General features: G+C 29.8%; 1 protein-coding gene across 1 annotated transcript in view; it reads right to left on the bottom strand.

Annotated features, from left to right (window-relative positions):
* Positions 1-14,262, bottom strand: part of Syp (Syncrip) — a 39,514-nt gene extending 25,252 nt beyond the window's left edge. The window contains exons 1-2 of the mRNA XM_067275950.1: positions 14,117-14,262; positions 200-426 (exon numbers count right to left, since the gene is read on the bottom strand). Coding sequence (XP_067132051.1) covers positions 200-425 — 226 coding nt within the window. The 5' untranslated portion in view covers position 426; positions 14,117-14,262. The remainder of the gene's footprint in view (positions 1-199; positions 427-14,116) is intronic.
* Positions 14,263-18,412: the final 4,150 nt, after the last annotated feature.

The raw sequence follows: 18,412 nt of genomic DNA, 5'->3' as shown, positions 1-18,412 counted from the left end.
AACAAATCTGTTAAAGTTTGTGTTTAAAAATGGCTTATATATTCATATTAAGTCAATAAATTGTAGTGAGTGACAATACATAAATCTCTACATTTAGTAGAGTAAGCTTTTTTGCCAAAAATTCACACTTATTATATTCTATAATTTAAAATGAAATTAATTGCAGTTTACAGTTGACATTATTAATAATAATTCTTACCAGTTTTGAATATTTCCTCTAATTTTCTCACAACTTTTTCACTTAATCCATATTCCAATAATTTTTGATGTTCTTCTGATGGAGGGCCGCTGGAGACATCCATTGAGCCATCACCAGTTATCATCTGTTCAGGAACATCTGAAGTTGACTGATCCATTGGTTCATCTTCATCTCTTCTGTCTTCAGCCATTTCTTGATCACTGCTTGTCCCATTCCTGTTAGCCATGCTATTAAAAAAACATTCAAAATATTAATAAAAGTCTTGTTTATAACTGACTATCATTATAAAGAAAAATGAAATTCATTAAGTTCAATTACCACTAAATAGCATCAAAGAAAATGCATGATATTCATCAACCTTTAGTATTTATTCACTTGTACCAGTACTTTCTTATTTGCATTTTTACATATTATAGAATATCTCAGTTCTATCTGTGATTGTTGACACTGTTAATGACAGTAGTCTGTAAGTTTTCATGCAAAGTTATTATAGGTACTAATACAACAAATGTATTGTCACAAACACTAGACATGCAATATAAATATGCAGTTGCTAGGAATTAATGATTTTGTATTTGACATGTCAATTATTTTTTATTGACACTTTCATTTTTTTTAAAGTACACATTAAATTCATTCCCTTAATGTCCCTTATTCAGAATAATCATTGAAATATTATATTGGAAAATTGATTAATTGATCACAACATATTGATTTGAGTTTGGAAATGATAAGCTGACATATCAAATTAACACACAGTAATCAAAATAATCCTTCATTTTGATTCATGCTTAAAAGGCATTCTTTCCAAAATTCCTAAAATTATCATTGCTTTCAGAAATAACTTTCTTGCAAAGTGCTGGATTGTACTGATGTGATAGGCAACACAAAACACACATTATCTGCCTTTGACAGATTGTCAATGTCTTGCCTCCTTGAAAACTGGCCCTTGTTTACCATAATTTTAGGCAGATAACCCGTGACAACATATACCCTACAGAAAATTTCAAGAACAAAAACAAAACCTTCATATAACCAACACAACCTTATACCCCATGCCTCCAGTGTGGCCATTGAAAGCACAAAAAAATATTGCTTTCTGTTTCATTTCTATTAACAAATCACATAAACAACAAAGCCCATATATTCTATAATCACCACATTAATTTCTAAATTATTCGAACCATAGTTTGACTAACTATCAATAACTAATATAAAATCCATGACTCCGCAGCCCTGGTTTGCAGATCCTTGCATATGACACAGTACTTAGCCTTAACAAGGAAGTGGCTATACTGAGATATCATTTGGAAATACTGAGAAATTCACTCTTGTAATTTGATTGCAGATGTTATGAATTGTTCCAATTATGTAAAGATAAATACAATTCAATTTATCATTTTTATCTTATGACTAATTTCCTTTTGTGAAATGATGATAAAATAATTTTATTATCAATATTAAAATCATTTCTTAATCTTTTTAAATTGTAAATATTGCCTAAAAATTCATTTTTTTGCTTCTTGTATTAGATTGAAGATCTGTATCTTAATTGCAAGTATTTATTTAAAAAAAATCAAATCTTAATCCATTGAAATGGGTCAGGGTTATAAAAACAGTGGGGAATATGGTTAACCACTAGTGTCATTTCTTGCAAATGTACCAATAGATAATAGTTGCTCTGGTTTGTTGCCTGTCATCATCTAATCATATATAGTATAACTTGCAATTGGAATTTAAAAACAGTATATAACCCGAAGATTATCCATTCAAAATTATAGTAGATATTAGAAACATGAAAACATCACAAAACCAGCCTGGTCAGCCACAAATCTGTATGAACTACAAAGTTTAGTACTTTTATCCACTCTGCCACTAGTGAACACTTTTCAAAGTGCCAATGCTTTAAATACTCTAAAATCCATTAAAATTTAAAAAATCTATGAATTTTTTTCCTATAGTTAATTACATCTTAGTAAAAATATCAAAATATTTTACTTCAAGCATTTTAATATATATTAGTATTATGTATCATGCAAAGTATACCAACATCTTGTCTTTCTTACTTATTAGAAAAAGCTATTTTTTAATTAGAACCAATATCATCAAATTATTAGATATTTGATTATTATTAACTTATGAAAAAAATTTCTAATATATTTAGGAATTATAAAGTATTAAAGCAACAAACAGTGATTAGGCTATTTCTATTACATCTTCAATATCAAAAACTGACTACTAGCTTAGTACTATTTTCAAGAACAATTTCTCCACCATTTTCAAATTTCATATTTTAAAATACAAAAGTGATTTTAGGATATGAGCACTTGGTGTAGTGAGATGCATCATCAGAAAAGATACTTTCAGTATGACTATGGTCATACAGTTCTCATGGCAAACAATGACATTTGTTGAACAAATATGCAATTCATTTATTGGCTGTGGTACAGATTACTCCCCGTGGTATTTTGGGACTTTGAGTATATATCTGAACTCAGGGAACCGAGACGAAAAGTAAGAAAGTTATCATATTTACAATTTCTTGCTTTTCACAATGCATTCTACACCATTTTAGTTTTCCACTAGGTGGCGTTCGGATGTTCGTGCTCTCGACAGATTCCACCCAGAGGAAAGCCACCCAGTGTTTAATGTCACTAGTTATTGTTTCAAGGTAGTTCTTGAACAAAAGAAAACGTATACTGAACTACAAGTAGCGCCACCTAGTGGAAAACTCTAAAATGGCATAGAATGCATTGTGAAAGGCAAGAAATTGTAAATATGATAACTTTCTTATTTTTTGTCTCCGGTTCAAAAGTAGGATATCGTTGAACTCTTTTCAGTCCTGAGTTCACATATATACTCAAAATCCCGAAATTCTATCAGAAGTAATCTATACAACATCCCATTTATTAATAAAGCCAATTTTTATATTACTTAAATAACAAAATTATATTTTTCAAATTTACTATTATTAGCCTACTAAGTGAAACATTGTTATAAAACTATATAATAAGCACATGCAAATGCAGCCTAATTTCATATTTTATATCAAATTGAAAAATAAAAATTTATAAAATCGATTTACAAGTCATCACAAATTTTGCAAATCACATACACTAAGGCCGCGATTCCACTAGCATAAAAACGACTGTAAAACCCCTCGCCATAAAAGCTTTTATTCACGTGACCATGATATTTTACGCCTGAGCAGGTCGTAAAACCAACGCAACAGCGAGTTGAGCAGTGTTCAACTTTCGAAGCAAATACGCCTGAGCAGGTCGTAAAACCAACGCAACAGCGAGTTGAGCAGTGTTCAACTTTCGAAGCAAATAAAACGGTACCATCCACCAATCAGAAGTCAGTGAAATCTAGGTCATTGTGACACGGTGCAAAAATGGCCGAAAACAAGCTTTTGTGTACATTCTCTCATGGCTACTTGGAAAAGAACTAGAATAGATCTGGAAAGATTTATCGAAAACATCTGAAAGTATTCATGTATCTACGACAAGAGGTATCCCAATTATAATAATGAATGCCTAAAACATGAGATATGGATGGCCAAAGGAAAATCCTTCATTTAGAGGCGTATATAATAAAAAAGCTAAGCTTATAAGTGCTGTATATTATCTTAATAATACAATAATAAAGGTTAATATATGAATGTAAAGATATTATTTTTTACTACAGTTGTAATTATAGTACAGAAAAAAACTTGTAAAATATAATCATTGTCTTTATATTGATATATCACGTATACAACCGTAATAGCACTGTCGCCGTAAAAAGCTTCGCTAACTGGACCTCCACCGCAATCTGAGTGCAAACACAAATAGGTCACATGATTAAAAGCTTTTACGGCCATTTTTACGCTAGTAGAGTCTAGTGGAGTCGTGGCCTAACTTGAGTTTTTCATCAAATTTTTATTATTAAGGTTTGTTAAAACCAATTCTGAAAACTGTCACTTTCTTTTTTTTCAAAACAATAGCTTTCATTTTTTTTGTAATCTGAAATTATTTTATATCTTCATTATGTTGAAAAACAATATTATGCTATTTGTATGAAAGCAATTATTGACACCCTTTTCTTTCTTCATGCCACCATCTCTTGATAAATTTTAATTTAGAAAATTCTGGAAAAAAATTAGTTTGAAACAGGACTCAAGCCCTCAACTTCTGCTTACTGTGTAGATTAAGCTACATGACCTCCATCCAATCTTTGCCTCCAGAACTGCTAATAATTTAGATATAAGCATACTAGTCACTTATTGCAATTTGCTTTGACAACTTTTACTTCCAAAACAACAAATTACATAATAAATTCTCAGTATTAAGCATGCTGATTTCATACAATTCTGATGGTATAACTAATATTGTGAAAATATGAATGAATTTTTAATGTGCAAACAAATTTTTTACAGACATCAGAGTAATTTTTGCTTATAAACAAAACCAATAAGTTGTTGCAAAATATCAAAATCACTTTCAAACATGACAACTGAGATAAGATTTTCATTTTCCAACACTAAAAAGGCTTAAAGCAATTCATGGATTAATGTTCATAAAAGATGCTGCAAATAATGAAAATGAAATACAGTAGAATATCTCAGCAATGTAGACATTTCTTCTATATTGCCAATATTTGATTTGAACCAATCTGAAATGAAATGAACACATCTCTAAAAGCATTTAATCAGAGAACAGAAGTGACTTCAAATCCATAAAAAGAAAAAAAAAATTTTGATCAATTTATTTTTTTAGCACAAAGAGAAATTTAGGCTGTTGCCTCTAAGAGAATCCTATCTAATTCTTCAGGTAATGGTATCAATAAATGACAATATTCTCAACCACCTCATTTTTAAAATATAAGAGCCGCCACAAACTAGCACTTTGTGAGAGCAGAATGCTAGCAAATGTGCCCTAGTACAACCGATGACATCAAAGGCTCTGCCCCTCTTTTATTGCCCACGTGGTTTTTCCTTTGCTAGAGCAGCAATATGCGAGTACTCTCGCTGTTCACCGTATTCAACAAGAGCATTACGCTAGCAAAAGAGAGCAGGGGAAAATGGATGACTAAATAAACATGCCACATGTCGAAAAAGAAATAATAGAATTTTATCGATGTACGTAAATTACGTGATTAATACATTCGGTATTGAAAAGAAATGGTATAAACATTGTATATTAAAATAATAAATAATTATTTATAAATAGGCTTAAGCCTAGTTCGGTGAAGCTAAACTAGTAGGCATATTTTTCCCATGCTGTTTCAAAGTTTGGAATGAAAACTGACTGATTACAAGTATGGGTTATAATAAAATCTTTGTTCTATAGCCAATCCACATCTGTGGAATCCATGTCATGTGGACTACGTTACGCGAGCAAACGTTGTGTAGTTTGTGGCTGCTTTGTGCCTGAGTAGCTTACCTAGCAAAAATGGCCCATAGCATCATGGGGAAAAAAGGTGGGGCTTGGGAGCGCGACCGAGCGTACGCTAGCTCTCGCTTCCTGTAGTTTGCGACGGCTATAACATTTTAAGTATAGCAAGTTTTTAATTAATCATCAGAAAGTACCTTTGCACATTACACTGTTTCTAAGTTTATAAACATAACAGAAAATGTCAATGTGTACCTTCTTGACTCCTCATCCTTGCATCACTACTCAGAAACTGAAATTATGCTTTTGATTAGTTAAAATTTTTTAACTGTAAACAATTTCAAACTTCAATTTAAAAATTAGTTCTTCCCAAAATTTAAATTTTTTTATGAAAAAAATCTTATATGTAATTTCTAGAAACAATCTATCATGTAAAAACAGAATTAGGTACATAAGAAGTTTTTGTTTAGCATCTATACCTTAGAATGAAGTTATGCACCTTTTTATCATACTGTAAATTTTTGTCTTTTAAATAGAGTAAAAAAACCATAACTACAATCCTATAATCATCATTAGTAAATTAGCCTAATGAATTACATGTTAGTGATGAAATTATGGATAATGTGTAAATACTAAGGAGTTAGGTATCATATCAGAAAGTTGAAAATATTGAATTGAGTTGGAGTGGGCAAAAAAAATGCATTCTCCAATCCTGAGATATTAATATAATGCAAAATACATTCTGACACACAAATACAATTTATTTTTACATTTTTCGGTTCTGGAATTTCAGAACATCAAGAAATAAATAAATAAAACAGGATGGGAAGAAGATTTAACTAATATAACATCGTTGAAAGTATACAGGTGTATACTTTCTCTTGTGTTATATTACAGCCAGGAAAGTAAAACTGGCATAAACAACAACATATTATTTTATATAAACTCTAATGCTATTCAGTTATTTCTTCTCACAATATTTAAATAATAGATTGTGAGAAGTTTTTGATATACCCTCCAGTTTTTGTACTTTGTTACATCAAGTAATTTTAATAAAATAAATTTTAATATTTTTAAAAAAGTTTACTGATAACATCATAAATATATATTATTTAATTTATTTATTAGACCATTCCTACCAAATCCACAATTTTGAACATTTAGATGCTAATTTATATATACAGGGTGTCCCATAAATTTGTAAATAGTTTAAAATTTCACAAAAGTTGAAAGAATTGGTATATTTCAATGTGGTTTGCATAAAAGTTATTCTTGCAAAGGGTGATTTTTGTGGGTAGAGAAAAAGAAAATAGTTCAAATTTTTGTCAACAGAGGATGCTGAACGCAAGAAAAATCACTGAAATTGTGCAAATCTGAATCTTATAAAATGCAGGGTGTACGATTAACAGCTCATTTCTGAATTTTCCTGTTACTGGCGCTGGCATATGGATTTCATTATGATGTTGACGTTGGTGGATAAAGCACTATTGGTGAAGTTGTTTTATCTTAGCCACGAATCTCAGGCTGAAACTTTACAAATTTCTATTTGCAAAGCCACATCAAAGGTATGAACCTCTTATAAATGTGGTGCACCACTGCATGGACAATTAAACAAATTTCCCATTTCTTCAAAACATCATACTAGGGAAACCAATCCAACAGGAGTGATTGGACCTGAACCTTTCTTCATTCTCTTCTGTGTCCTAAACCTTCATAAAGTTTCAGCTGGAGATTCGTGGCTGAAATAAAACAACTTCACCAATAGTTCTTTATCCACCAACGTCAACATCATAATGAAATCCATATGTCAGCGCCAGTAACAGGAAAATTCAGAAATGAGCTGTTAATCGTACACCCTGCATTTTATAAGATTCAGATTTGCACAATTTCAGTGATTTTTCTTGCGTTCAGCATCCTCTGTTGACAAAAATTTGAACTATTTTCTTTTTCTCTACCCACAAAAATCACCCTTTGCAAGAATAACTTTTATGCAAACCACATTGAAATATACCAATTCTTTCAACTTTTGTGAAATTTTAAACTATTTACAAACTTATGGGACACCCTGTATGTACAGTAGAGCATCAATTATCCAAAACAATTCGAAACTGAGGTTGTTCAGATAACTGATCATGTACGAAAAAATATATTAACTTATCCCATGTTGAAATTTTTCTCAGTTGTGTGTTGCTTTACATTGAATTTTCGATGTTAAGTCAAACGTAATTTTTTAAAATATAATAATCATGGCTATTGTATTGTTAAAAATTATTTCTTTATTTTGCACAAAATAAATAAATAAATATATATATTGAAAAATATAAAAACAAAAAAATTATATTTTGAAAGTTAATCTAGTATCAAAAACGTTCTGATTCAGCACAACACACATCCCAACACACAGTCCTCAGAAAAACACCACATAAAACAAGCAAAGCTCACCACTCACAATGAGAAAAAAGCCTAGTTCAAATACTGGCACGTTCTTAAGTACCCTCTCATGGTCCCACCAGTGCTGCCAGCTAAAACAGGAACACCAACAAAAATAATATTGGAGTAGCTGAAGACAGCCAAATATTGCAGCACCACAGTACTAGTGGAAATTTGAATTTGCCAACTGGAATGCTTTTGGTTGATAAGTATTCGAATAATTGATGCTCTACTGTATATGATGGAAATAAATAGCAAGCAACTTCATTAAAATTACTGTTATTCACAATTACCAATTAACCAATAATTTTAAAATATACTAAAAGAAATTTTCCACCTGCAATAAACTTATTATTTTAAATTACAACATATTTATCAAGATCAATAAAATAATCAACATAAATTTCATCAAATTAAAAATTAACCTTTTAATCACAAGTTTGAAATATAGTGAGAACCATTAAAGCAAATGTTATTTCATAACATAAAACTGGCTAAAACCATTAGCTTATATAAGAGATCACCTGCTGGAATAGTGCAAAGGCGTGTTTTTTAATTACTTTAAATTTTAATTATTAGTAACATGTTAAATAATAATTTTGACTTGAAGCCTTTAAAATTTTATATTTTGTTAAACAGTAAAATAATTTTAAACTTTGAATTCATTTAGTTATTGAATGAATATAACTAATGTTATACTTTAACTTCTGTAACATCTAGTTCATTCACTAATTACCTTTACATATTTTTCTGTAAGTCCAAAATACAAATTTATCAAGGATATAAACAGTAAAAATACAGTTTTCATTACTTTTATGTAATGAAAACTATATTTTTACTGTTTAAAGCAAATCAGAATATTTTTCTTAAACTTTGCAACATTTTAATGCATTTCAACATGAACTTATTACTTGCATAACACCCATTCAACACTCAAACTTTCACAAAATATTGTTAAACACTATAGAAACTATAATGTTTGAACAACACATTTTCTGAAATCTCATAAAATAACTAAAGTTTAAATTTTCTCTATTCTATCTCAAAAAACCCAGCAGCCAGTTGCTTAACTTTCCTGGCAAAATTTAAAACTGTATGACAACATCTGTTATGACATTTTATTAAATTATACAAACACTTTTCGTATGTTTTCAGCATTAACTGGTAATGCTGTTAACATATGAAAAGTGCATGTATAATTTAATCAAAAATTCCACCTTTTAGAAGACAATTGAATATTTTATTTAAAAACTTTATCTCCCTATCCCCTTGACCTTCACTCACCAAAATTTAAAAGCATCAATCCCACTAGTACACAACCTCTAAAAAATTTCAGAAATTTTTGATAAAAATCACAAGAGTTATTAAGCTTCAAAGGTGAACAAAACTGCATCCCCCACACCCACATATACAAACAATGTCCAGTTTTAAAATTTACTTTCTTATTTTTTTTTTAATTAAAAAGATTTTCATTCTACATTTTTTCAAGCCTAAGTATCTATCCTGTGCATAGCCAATCAATGCAATTAAAATAATTTTGCTTTATTAACATATACAATCCACATTGCAACATAAATGAAATTTAACACAGACTATATCATGTATGTACGTATTAGCAATGTGATTATGCTGTTTGTCTGGTAGTATTATAATAAATAAAGTTCAGAACTCAGAAATCTGGAGGACGACAAGAAATAGATAAAAGTTGTAAGGATTTGTGATTTGTTGCACACATGACCAAAACTTTTGTGCATTATTCTAAATTGTTAAATACAACACAAGCATTTGCATAACTATCAATAACCCTGTAAAATGTATTTTACTGTATATTACATCTTTAGAAAACTAAGTTGGAGAATGTATTAAGCAAGTGTTTTTGTTTGATAACTATTGAAAATAGTTCACATTAAACCAAAAACAATAGATTCATTTAGAATTCTACAGATGATATTTACATAAACAAATCATGTCAAGTCATCATTTTAGTTTTTACATTTTTTTTGGAACAGTAAAGGATTACTAGTTTTAATGTTAGGATATATATATATATATATACATACATACATACACACACATTATTCTGTAATATATATAACAATGAATTTTATACTGCAAATTTATTTATTTATGGTATCAAAAAGTGTAAGCAAGTTGCCTTGTGAAATTTCTAAAAAACAAAAACAAATAAAATCTAGAAATGATTTGTAACAAATCCAAATCACAACCTCTGGTAAACAGAACAACAATATCACTAATTATAGATAACAAAACACTTAAAATTAATTAGTGATACAATTGAATTTACAGATAAGTAAAACAAATAGTTTAAATTTTATAAGAGTTTTTTTTTTATAATTTTACTTTCAAATGTTTTCTGTTTTGAAAAATGAAATTTCAATATTTGCAACATAGAATATAAATAGATAAAAACATCTGACAAAGTTTTAAACTTATTAATTTTTATCTATATGAATATTACATTAATAATAGAAAATAGAAATTTTTATCATTTGTACTTTCCAGTTATGATTTATAACCTGCTTATAACTTTGGCATTAATATTTAAATACCGTATTTTACGGACTATAAGATGCACTTTTTTCTTCGAAAAATTGCCCCCAAAATTCAGGTGTGTCTTATAGTCCATAGCATCTTATAGGTATTTTTTTTTTTTAAATTGCTTAAAAATTAAGGTGTGTCTTATAGTCCATAAAATACGGTAACATACTTCCTTAATAGAATTTTATTACATGGCATCAGTATAGATCTGCTTCCACCATATTTTCAATCATTTCAGATATATATAATTTTGCTATCTGGATATTCTTTTGACAACAATTATGATTTCAATATATGTACTGTAACATTGTAGATTAAGAATATAAAACTCCTTTTGTAGTTTAGGAAAGTTAAACAAGTTAGTTTATACAGTCATAGTAAAAACAGAATTAGTTCAGTCAAACTAACTTAAAATGTCATGAAGTTATCCAAGTTAAATGAAGTTTAACTTATATAACTAAGTTGTTTAAACTTGTTTGTTGCATACTTACGCATTTTGACTGGATAACAGTTGCAAACAGAACTGTATATGCCACCATATTTTCAATCATTTCAGATATATATAATTTTGCTATCTGGATATTCTTTTGACCACAATTATGATTTCAATATATGTACTGTAACATTGTAGATTAAGAATATAAAACTCCTTTTGTAGTTTAATTACAGTACTTGCATATAAGACGATCTCGCATATAGGATGAGGCGACTTCAAAGATCAAAATAAAGAAAATTACATTTATTAATACAATTCTAATTTTATTTCATTTAATCACAAATAAAATATCAAATGCACATAAATGAATAAAATCCTCATCTTATATGTGAGTAAATATGATAATGTTTATTGTGGTTTGATTTAGTAATAAGCTCATTGCTGTCAATGTGAACAGCACAGTAGTTAAACACATTTAATTTTAAATTTGGCAGGGTGCATAGTGCTGCATAAATTGTGCTGCATAGTGCCACTATCACTACTCAGCAATATTTTTGTTTTTTATTAAAGTGGCAATAAAAACACCTAGTCCACTTATTTTGACATTCAGCATGAAACTGAATCATAAATCACACTTCAGGAAAAACAGCAGAATGTTGAGCTCCTATGCGATGGAAGTACCATGCACACGACACCTAGTGATTTCATGATGTCACATAAAAAGTCAAATAGGAAAGCAGGAATCAGGTAGTTTTCATGCAATGCTATCCAGCATTTCCAGATAGGGGATCTATCAACTGACCAAAAAATTTTGGGGTTTTTTTTCATGTGACATTTTTTCACTTTTGATCTTTTTTCAGTAGACTAAAGCATAAAAATTTTTACATGACAGAACACATGAAATGCTATTTAAGCATTGTCATCAAATGTGTTATTCAAAATTATTCAAAAACTAATTCCTATTTCTAAGTGACAGCTTAACAAGTTACCCTTGCTTTCTAGACTCCGAACCAATAAGGCTACCAGCACCTGCATTAATCAGTAAAACTGGTAGCAATAAATAATTTGATGTGATGAACAAAAATTTTAAACTGACAAAACGGTTGACAATTTTTAAAAATTTTCCAGACCAACCCCTAATTTGAATATATTTGAAAAAGTTCAACTTTCCCAGTGTAAACATAGTATGAGTATACTGGTAGTTTCAATGGAAAGTTATCACAAAGATGAAGATTGGAGGAATACTACTACCTTTTATAAATTATCAGGATCTAGATAAGATATAAACTCTAATCCATTTAAATATAAGTCTTATAGTCATAATGCAATAGCTATATTACATTTACACTAGAAAAGTTAAAATTCTATGTGGTTTGCCAAACTAGTTTAATGACCTAAACTAGTTTGGCAGTAGTGTGAATTAGTTCAGCTGAATTAAGGTGTATTTTCGTGCATTAACCAGTTTCCTTTAACCAAAATGATTTCTGTTATAGTATTTTTGTGTTTTCTTGTCTTCCAGTCTTATCTTAACATAAGCTACAGTCATTTAGCCAAAAACCCAATAGGGTGTCAATAATGCTGTTTGATAACAGATAAACAAAGCGTTCCTCAAAACACTATAATCTGAAAGTGACAATGAACATAGCCAAATAGCCAATATTTAATTAACTGCATAAAAACACCTAGTTTAACACTATTTAAACAATCAACCATCTACATTGCTTTGAAGGTATTTTGATTTAAAATGGATAAACTCTTTCAATAGTAACTTTATTGTTGTTCTAACATTCATTCAGAATTTGTAATTTTTTAATTTTGAAATTATGATTAGTGTATTTTTTGTTTAAATATATTTTGAATCTTATATTCTTTGGGAAATACTGATTTGAATTTAAAACACCTAAAGTTAATTTACAATATATTTGAAAATTCAGATGGGGTCATGCCCAAATTAGTCTGGTTTTTCAACTCTATTGCATATAATTTGTTTCCTAATTTCAATTATATTTACCGTATTTAAGACAATAACAAACACTATACAAGACTTCCTGTCTATTCCGTCCACTTAATTTTAAGACAATCAACAATTTATTTTAATTATCAACTAAATCTGATTTGTATTTTAATCAGTATGTTTACGAAAATATTAGTTATCAATAAAAGATTGTTTACAAAGGAAACAACTAACCACTTTAAATAGTTAAACAACTACAGTTTTCTCACTTAATTTTAAATGCGGTTAATTCTAAAAAAGCTTATTTTTCATCACCTAAACACGATATTAATAGGAAAATTGTGTAATATAACATTATTAAACCCATATGATCTTTTGATCTTTGTGCACTGACAGATTTCAATACAATTACAAATATTAAAGATTTCATTCCAGTGTAAATTCAAAAAGTTTAGAAACATATTCACCTAGAAAATTTTGAATCTCAACTGGAATTTCGTTTTTACAAAATATAATTTCGTAGACCATAAACACAAATGAAAAAAATTAGCATTGGTAATCAACAATTTCAAATTATATTTACTCATAACTGTATATAATACGAGATGGTAAAGGATTCGCTGGATGATACAATGACACGCTTCCACGGTTAATAACGGAAGGATTAACGTAGCAAAAAAAAAACTCGCACTGAGCCATTGTTACGATCACAGCTTAATTTAATTATCATCGTAAATACGTGTATTAAAACTTAAACACGTATAGTAATAATAAAACCACGAGGGATTTTCATAGAATCGATTGCAGTTTTATAGATTCATTGACTTACAAACGGATCTCGCGCTTCTTTATAACGAATATAAAAAGCATCACGTTAACTAAGGCATGGGTCATGTGATTAAATATCAAAATGTTTCTACGTAAAACTACGATCGTTACTGAAATATCCGATCTTTTCCCATAACATATTACCAAAAATAACATAAATCTACCGAAGAATTGAATCTAAACGGTAATAATTTGCCGATGATGACTCGGGCCGGCATCAAAGTTAGGCTTAATGAAACACGTGAGTAAAAAATACTACTTAATGTCTATTAACGTAAATTATGTTATTAAATAGCTTTGATATTAATTAGTTAATAATGTTATAGATTAATACTTACTTTCTTGTATATTAACAGCAAATATTGTCTAAAAAAGACAAGAGACACGTTTTCCCGCTTAACCGTGAAATAGCTGGAAATAAAGAACGTGCACATTCAATGACGGGGTCGAAATAGTAAGTTCACGGTCCGAACGATTATTTTTTAAAAATCTCTTTATTTATGTTTTATATTGGAAATATTTAAAGAGTAATAAATAATTTTGTTTATAAATTAATAATTTCGTATTTAATCAGTCGACTAATTCTGTACTTAAACAATTGTTTCGGTTTATTTACTCAGTCGCAAGAATAACCGATATTGAACAGTGATTAGGTTAGCGTCTTTTCAAATGTCTTTGTAGAAAGCGATACAAAAGAGTAAAATGTTTAAAAAAATAAATTTGAATCATAAATATAAACACAAATTTTCATTATTTTACTTTAAAACTTAATAAAAGTATAAAAATAATTCGTATTTATAGACCAATATTCGCATATATTCATGCCGCAATAGTTCCTGTAGGGAAATTTCCCTATTTACAGAATTTTAAAATAGTTTAATATAAAACTTTCAAACAAAAATTTATTGAATATAATTACATATAAAATTTATTTTTACTTTCAGTTTGACACAATTTATAAAAAAATTAAATATAATAATTAAAAAAATTTTTATTTCGTTCCCCGGACTTTACTTCATTAAATTATTACTCTCGAACATAAAACGGTCGTTTTTTTAAATACAGCTATGAAATTACAAATAAATTTTTATGACTAATATTAATTCGAAATTCTTTTTAAATTTTAATAAATTTATTTCATAAAACTAATTTTCTTAACTGTCGCAGGGAATTTCTTAGGAAATAAGGGGGAAATCCTTTTATAGGGAATTCCCCCTTTATTGTCATTCGTGCATTTTTTGCTTTCTTGGCTGTTATTTAACGGATTGAAAGTATGACGATCAGTCAAAAAATGATCCGGCAAGATTTTTATATTTTGCGCACAAGGAACCTCCAAGCGTCAAAAATGTAAAAAAAAAGGGAGGTTTCCGTATGTATGGATGTTAGTGTGTTGGGAGCATGATTTTTCACGCACTTTGAAAGTTAATAGAGAGGTTTAGATCGACGTTTTCAACGCGAAAACGTGTACGTCGGACGTTCAGCGCCGCTTTCCTGTAAGCCTAGAAGTTTGACAATGGTGTTTGGAAAGTCAGTGGAATCATGCTCGACATTCCAAACGCCATTGTCAAGCTTCTAGGCTTACAGGAAAGCGGCGCCGAACGTCCGACGTACACGTTTTCGCGGTGAAAACTTCGGCCTCAACCTCGCTAATAACTCCTATGCCTTTGGTCGAAAATTTCTAAAATTTTGCAAGGAGGTTTCTGTATTAGGGGGAAATGTTTGTAGAAATTTTCAGGAAATTCGGACCATTGGTTCGGGAGATATGGTCCCAACTCCTTAATATTTCCTTAAAATAAAAATTAAAATAACAATGATATATGTCTATTATTTTGATTTTGATTTTAGTATTTGTTCAAGATTCATAATTACTGTGATACAAGAGAGTTTTATTATACGCAAATAATATCTCCTCAAAAGCAGAAATTAATTTTGAAGATTTGAAACATTTATACTATCACTTAATTATTTAGTATCTAGTTTTGGTCTGGATCTGTATCCATTAATTTTCTCTCAACAAAATTCTAATTAAAATTTACTATTGTGTATATGTATTGTTTTGTGGATATAATTTTGAATAAATTTATTTAAAAAAAAAAACAATTTTTTAAACGCTTTTAAAAACATTGGGGGTTGAGCTATAGGCCTACATCACTACAATGAATTTATGTCTAAAATATCATTTATGAACGACATCACTGACTGAATTTTACTTTTGATCATTTTAAGAGATTGAAGGAAGCGGATTTCCACTCTCGCCTCACTATACTGCATTTGCACACATATTTATCTGAATTATTTAGATATATGATAAATATGATATCCAACGCCGCTTTGCTATATGGAGAACCATTCTATTTAGAAAATGACAGGCTTTCATGAGTAAATTTTTTATAACTTACTTAACTTTATTTAACTTTAATACGCTCGTTTCTTTTGCGGCTGTGGAATAATTAATAAAATACAACTAAAACTGGATTAGAAGTAAATCGTAAACTTTATAAGAATATAAGTTACTATTGTGAAAAGGCAAAGTACCGGTATCCCTCGTGCAACACGGTTTTATTCTTACACGGTTTGAAAATTGGGGATATCTCCTGTATAACACGACTTTCGGTTTCGCTCTAACACGGTGTTGAAAATCTTCCATACAATATTTCACAATTTTTAAGTGTAAACTTCATTCTTCGATATGTTTTTTATTCGAGTAAGCACACGTTTTGTCTCAAATTTGACTACGGATTTTACAATATTGAAATTTTCAATTTGTTTTGTGCCTTTTGTCAGGTTCACTTTAATGAAAACTGATAGAATTTTTTCTTCCTTAGCTTTCTTATCAACCAGATGTCATTGTCGTTGCCTTCAGACTGTCACTGTATTTTCTTTTTATAGATTTAATATCGTATTTAGTAAAGTTTATTTAACACTTTTAGGTAAGTGCTATTAAACTACTTTAAACTACTTTTACTGTAGATAAGTAATCATTCGTAAAAATGACAAACGAAATACGGCGGTACTCGGTACTCGAACAATTCGGTATTCGAACACATATTCTGGAAAAAATTTAACTTGGTTCTCGACTGAACAAACGCGACCCTCTAGAACACATTTTCGATTAATAACATTTTTATTTTTATGATAAAAATATTAAATAAATGAAAACATTGCTGATATTTCCGATCAAGATCAACTAAAAAGCTTAGAAGATGACGATACTTTGTAAAAGAAAATGCCCTCGATCAACTAAAATTAATATTAACAGTACTTTTAATTTTACTTGTTAGTTAATTATTGATTGAAAATAAAGTATCGATTGCTTTAATAAACATATTTCTCTTACATGTTAGTGCAGTGGCGTGCCGTCATTGGAAGCGATGGAAGCGCTGCTTCCACCTTCCAATGACCTTCCCTTGTATTTTATGGGTACGTTCGTTAAGTCAAACGAGTTAAACGAGAATGACGTCATCGTTATTCTTGTTTCGTTACACTTTTCGAACGATTCGTTATAACTAAATGGCTGTTTCTAAAATCGAAGATATGAATGTTGCTAGTGCAGCCTTATCCAAAATATTTTTCTTAGGTTGCTTCGGATGGACAGTTATTTCAATCATTTCACTTTTTAATTCACAATTTAAACACTCGAGTAGATCTAGAAACATCGATATCGTCGGGCGCCATTTTCTTAACGAAGTAAACTAACTCTTTCCTTCGTGAGCTTCGTTAGGGTTTCGTTCGATACGTCATCACCGCGGAGCATGCGCACTGAGTGAGACTACTACTTTTCGAACGATTCGTTACTAACGCGTTTAACTCGTTCGACTTAACGAACGTACCCTATGAAATATAAATTTTCATATTTTAACGTATTTTGAATTAATTAAAATTAATATTTTATTATAACTGCATTATGTATCTTTTACAAATTTCTATATTACATGTGAAAAAAACGATATGATTGCTATTGTACATTCGAATAATTCAGTGGCGGAAGGAGTGTCGAAACCGGGTCAGTTTCCAATCAGCCAGATTATATAGGCATTAGCACACGCGGTTTACAGAGCACCAACCTCACCCTGTTTAACTGGTAGAAGCAACACACGCATAAAGCATCCAATTTTATATCCCGGAGCGGTTCTGCGCTGTTAGCCGCCTGCCTGCTAGATATTCGGCCGCTTACGCCCGATTATATGAATCATGAGTAGACTAGATCAACGGCGGGCAACCCCCGGCCCGCGGGCCAGCTACGGCTCGTGAAAAGTTTCTATCCGGCCCGCGAGATCTTTAATAGATTATTAAATTGGAAAAATAACTAATTAATAGTTATTTTTCCAATTCTTTGTACGTAATTTTGGAAAACGATAAGAGAAATAAATGTAGTAATTAACTTTTTATCTATTTATTTCATATTTGCAAACTAAAAAAAATTACAAGTCACAAGAAGGCGTCAATTAACTACTACGGCCCGCGGAAAAAACGTAAAATTTATTCTGGCCCATGTTATAAAAAAGTTGCCCACTCTAGACTAGATTTATAACAACCCAACCGATAGGAGTTTACTGGCATGTTTTTATGATAGTTCTGTATAGTTGACAGGAGTTTAAAAATTCCATTAAAATATTTGATATATTTATTCTGCG

This window comes from Centruroides vittatus, unplaced genomic scaffold, assembly GCF_030686945.1.
Source record: "Centruroides vittatus isolate TY-2023 unplaced genomic scaffold, ASM3068694v2 contig_651, whole genome shotgun sequence".
NCBI classification, from domain to species: domain Eukaryota; kingdom Metazoa; phylum Arthropoda; class Arachnida; order Scorpiones; family Buthidae; genus Centruroides; species Centruroides vittatus.
This window is presented reverse-complemented; position numbering and strand designations above follow the sequence as displayed.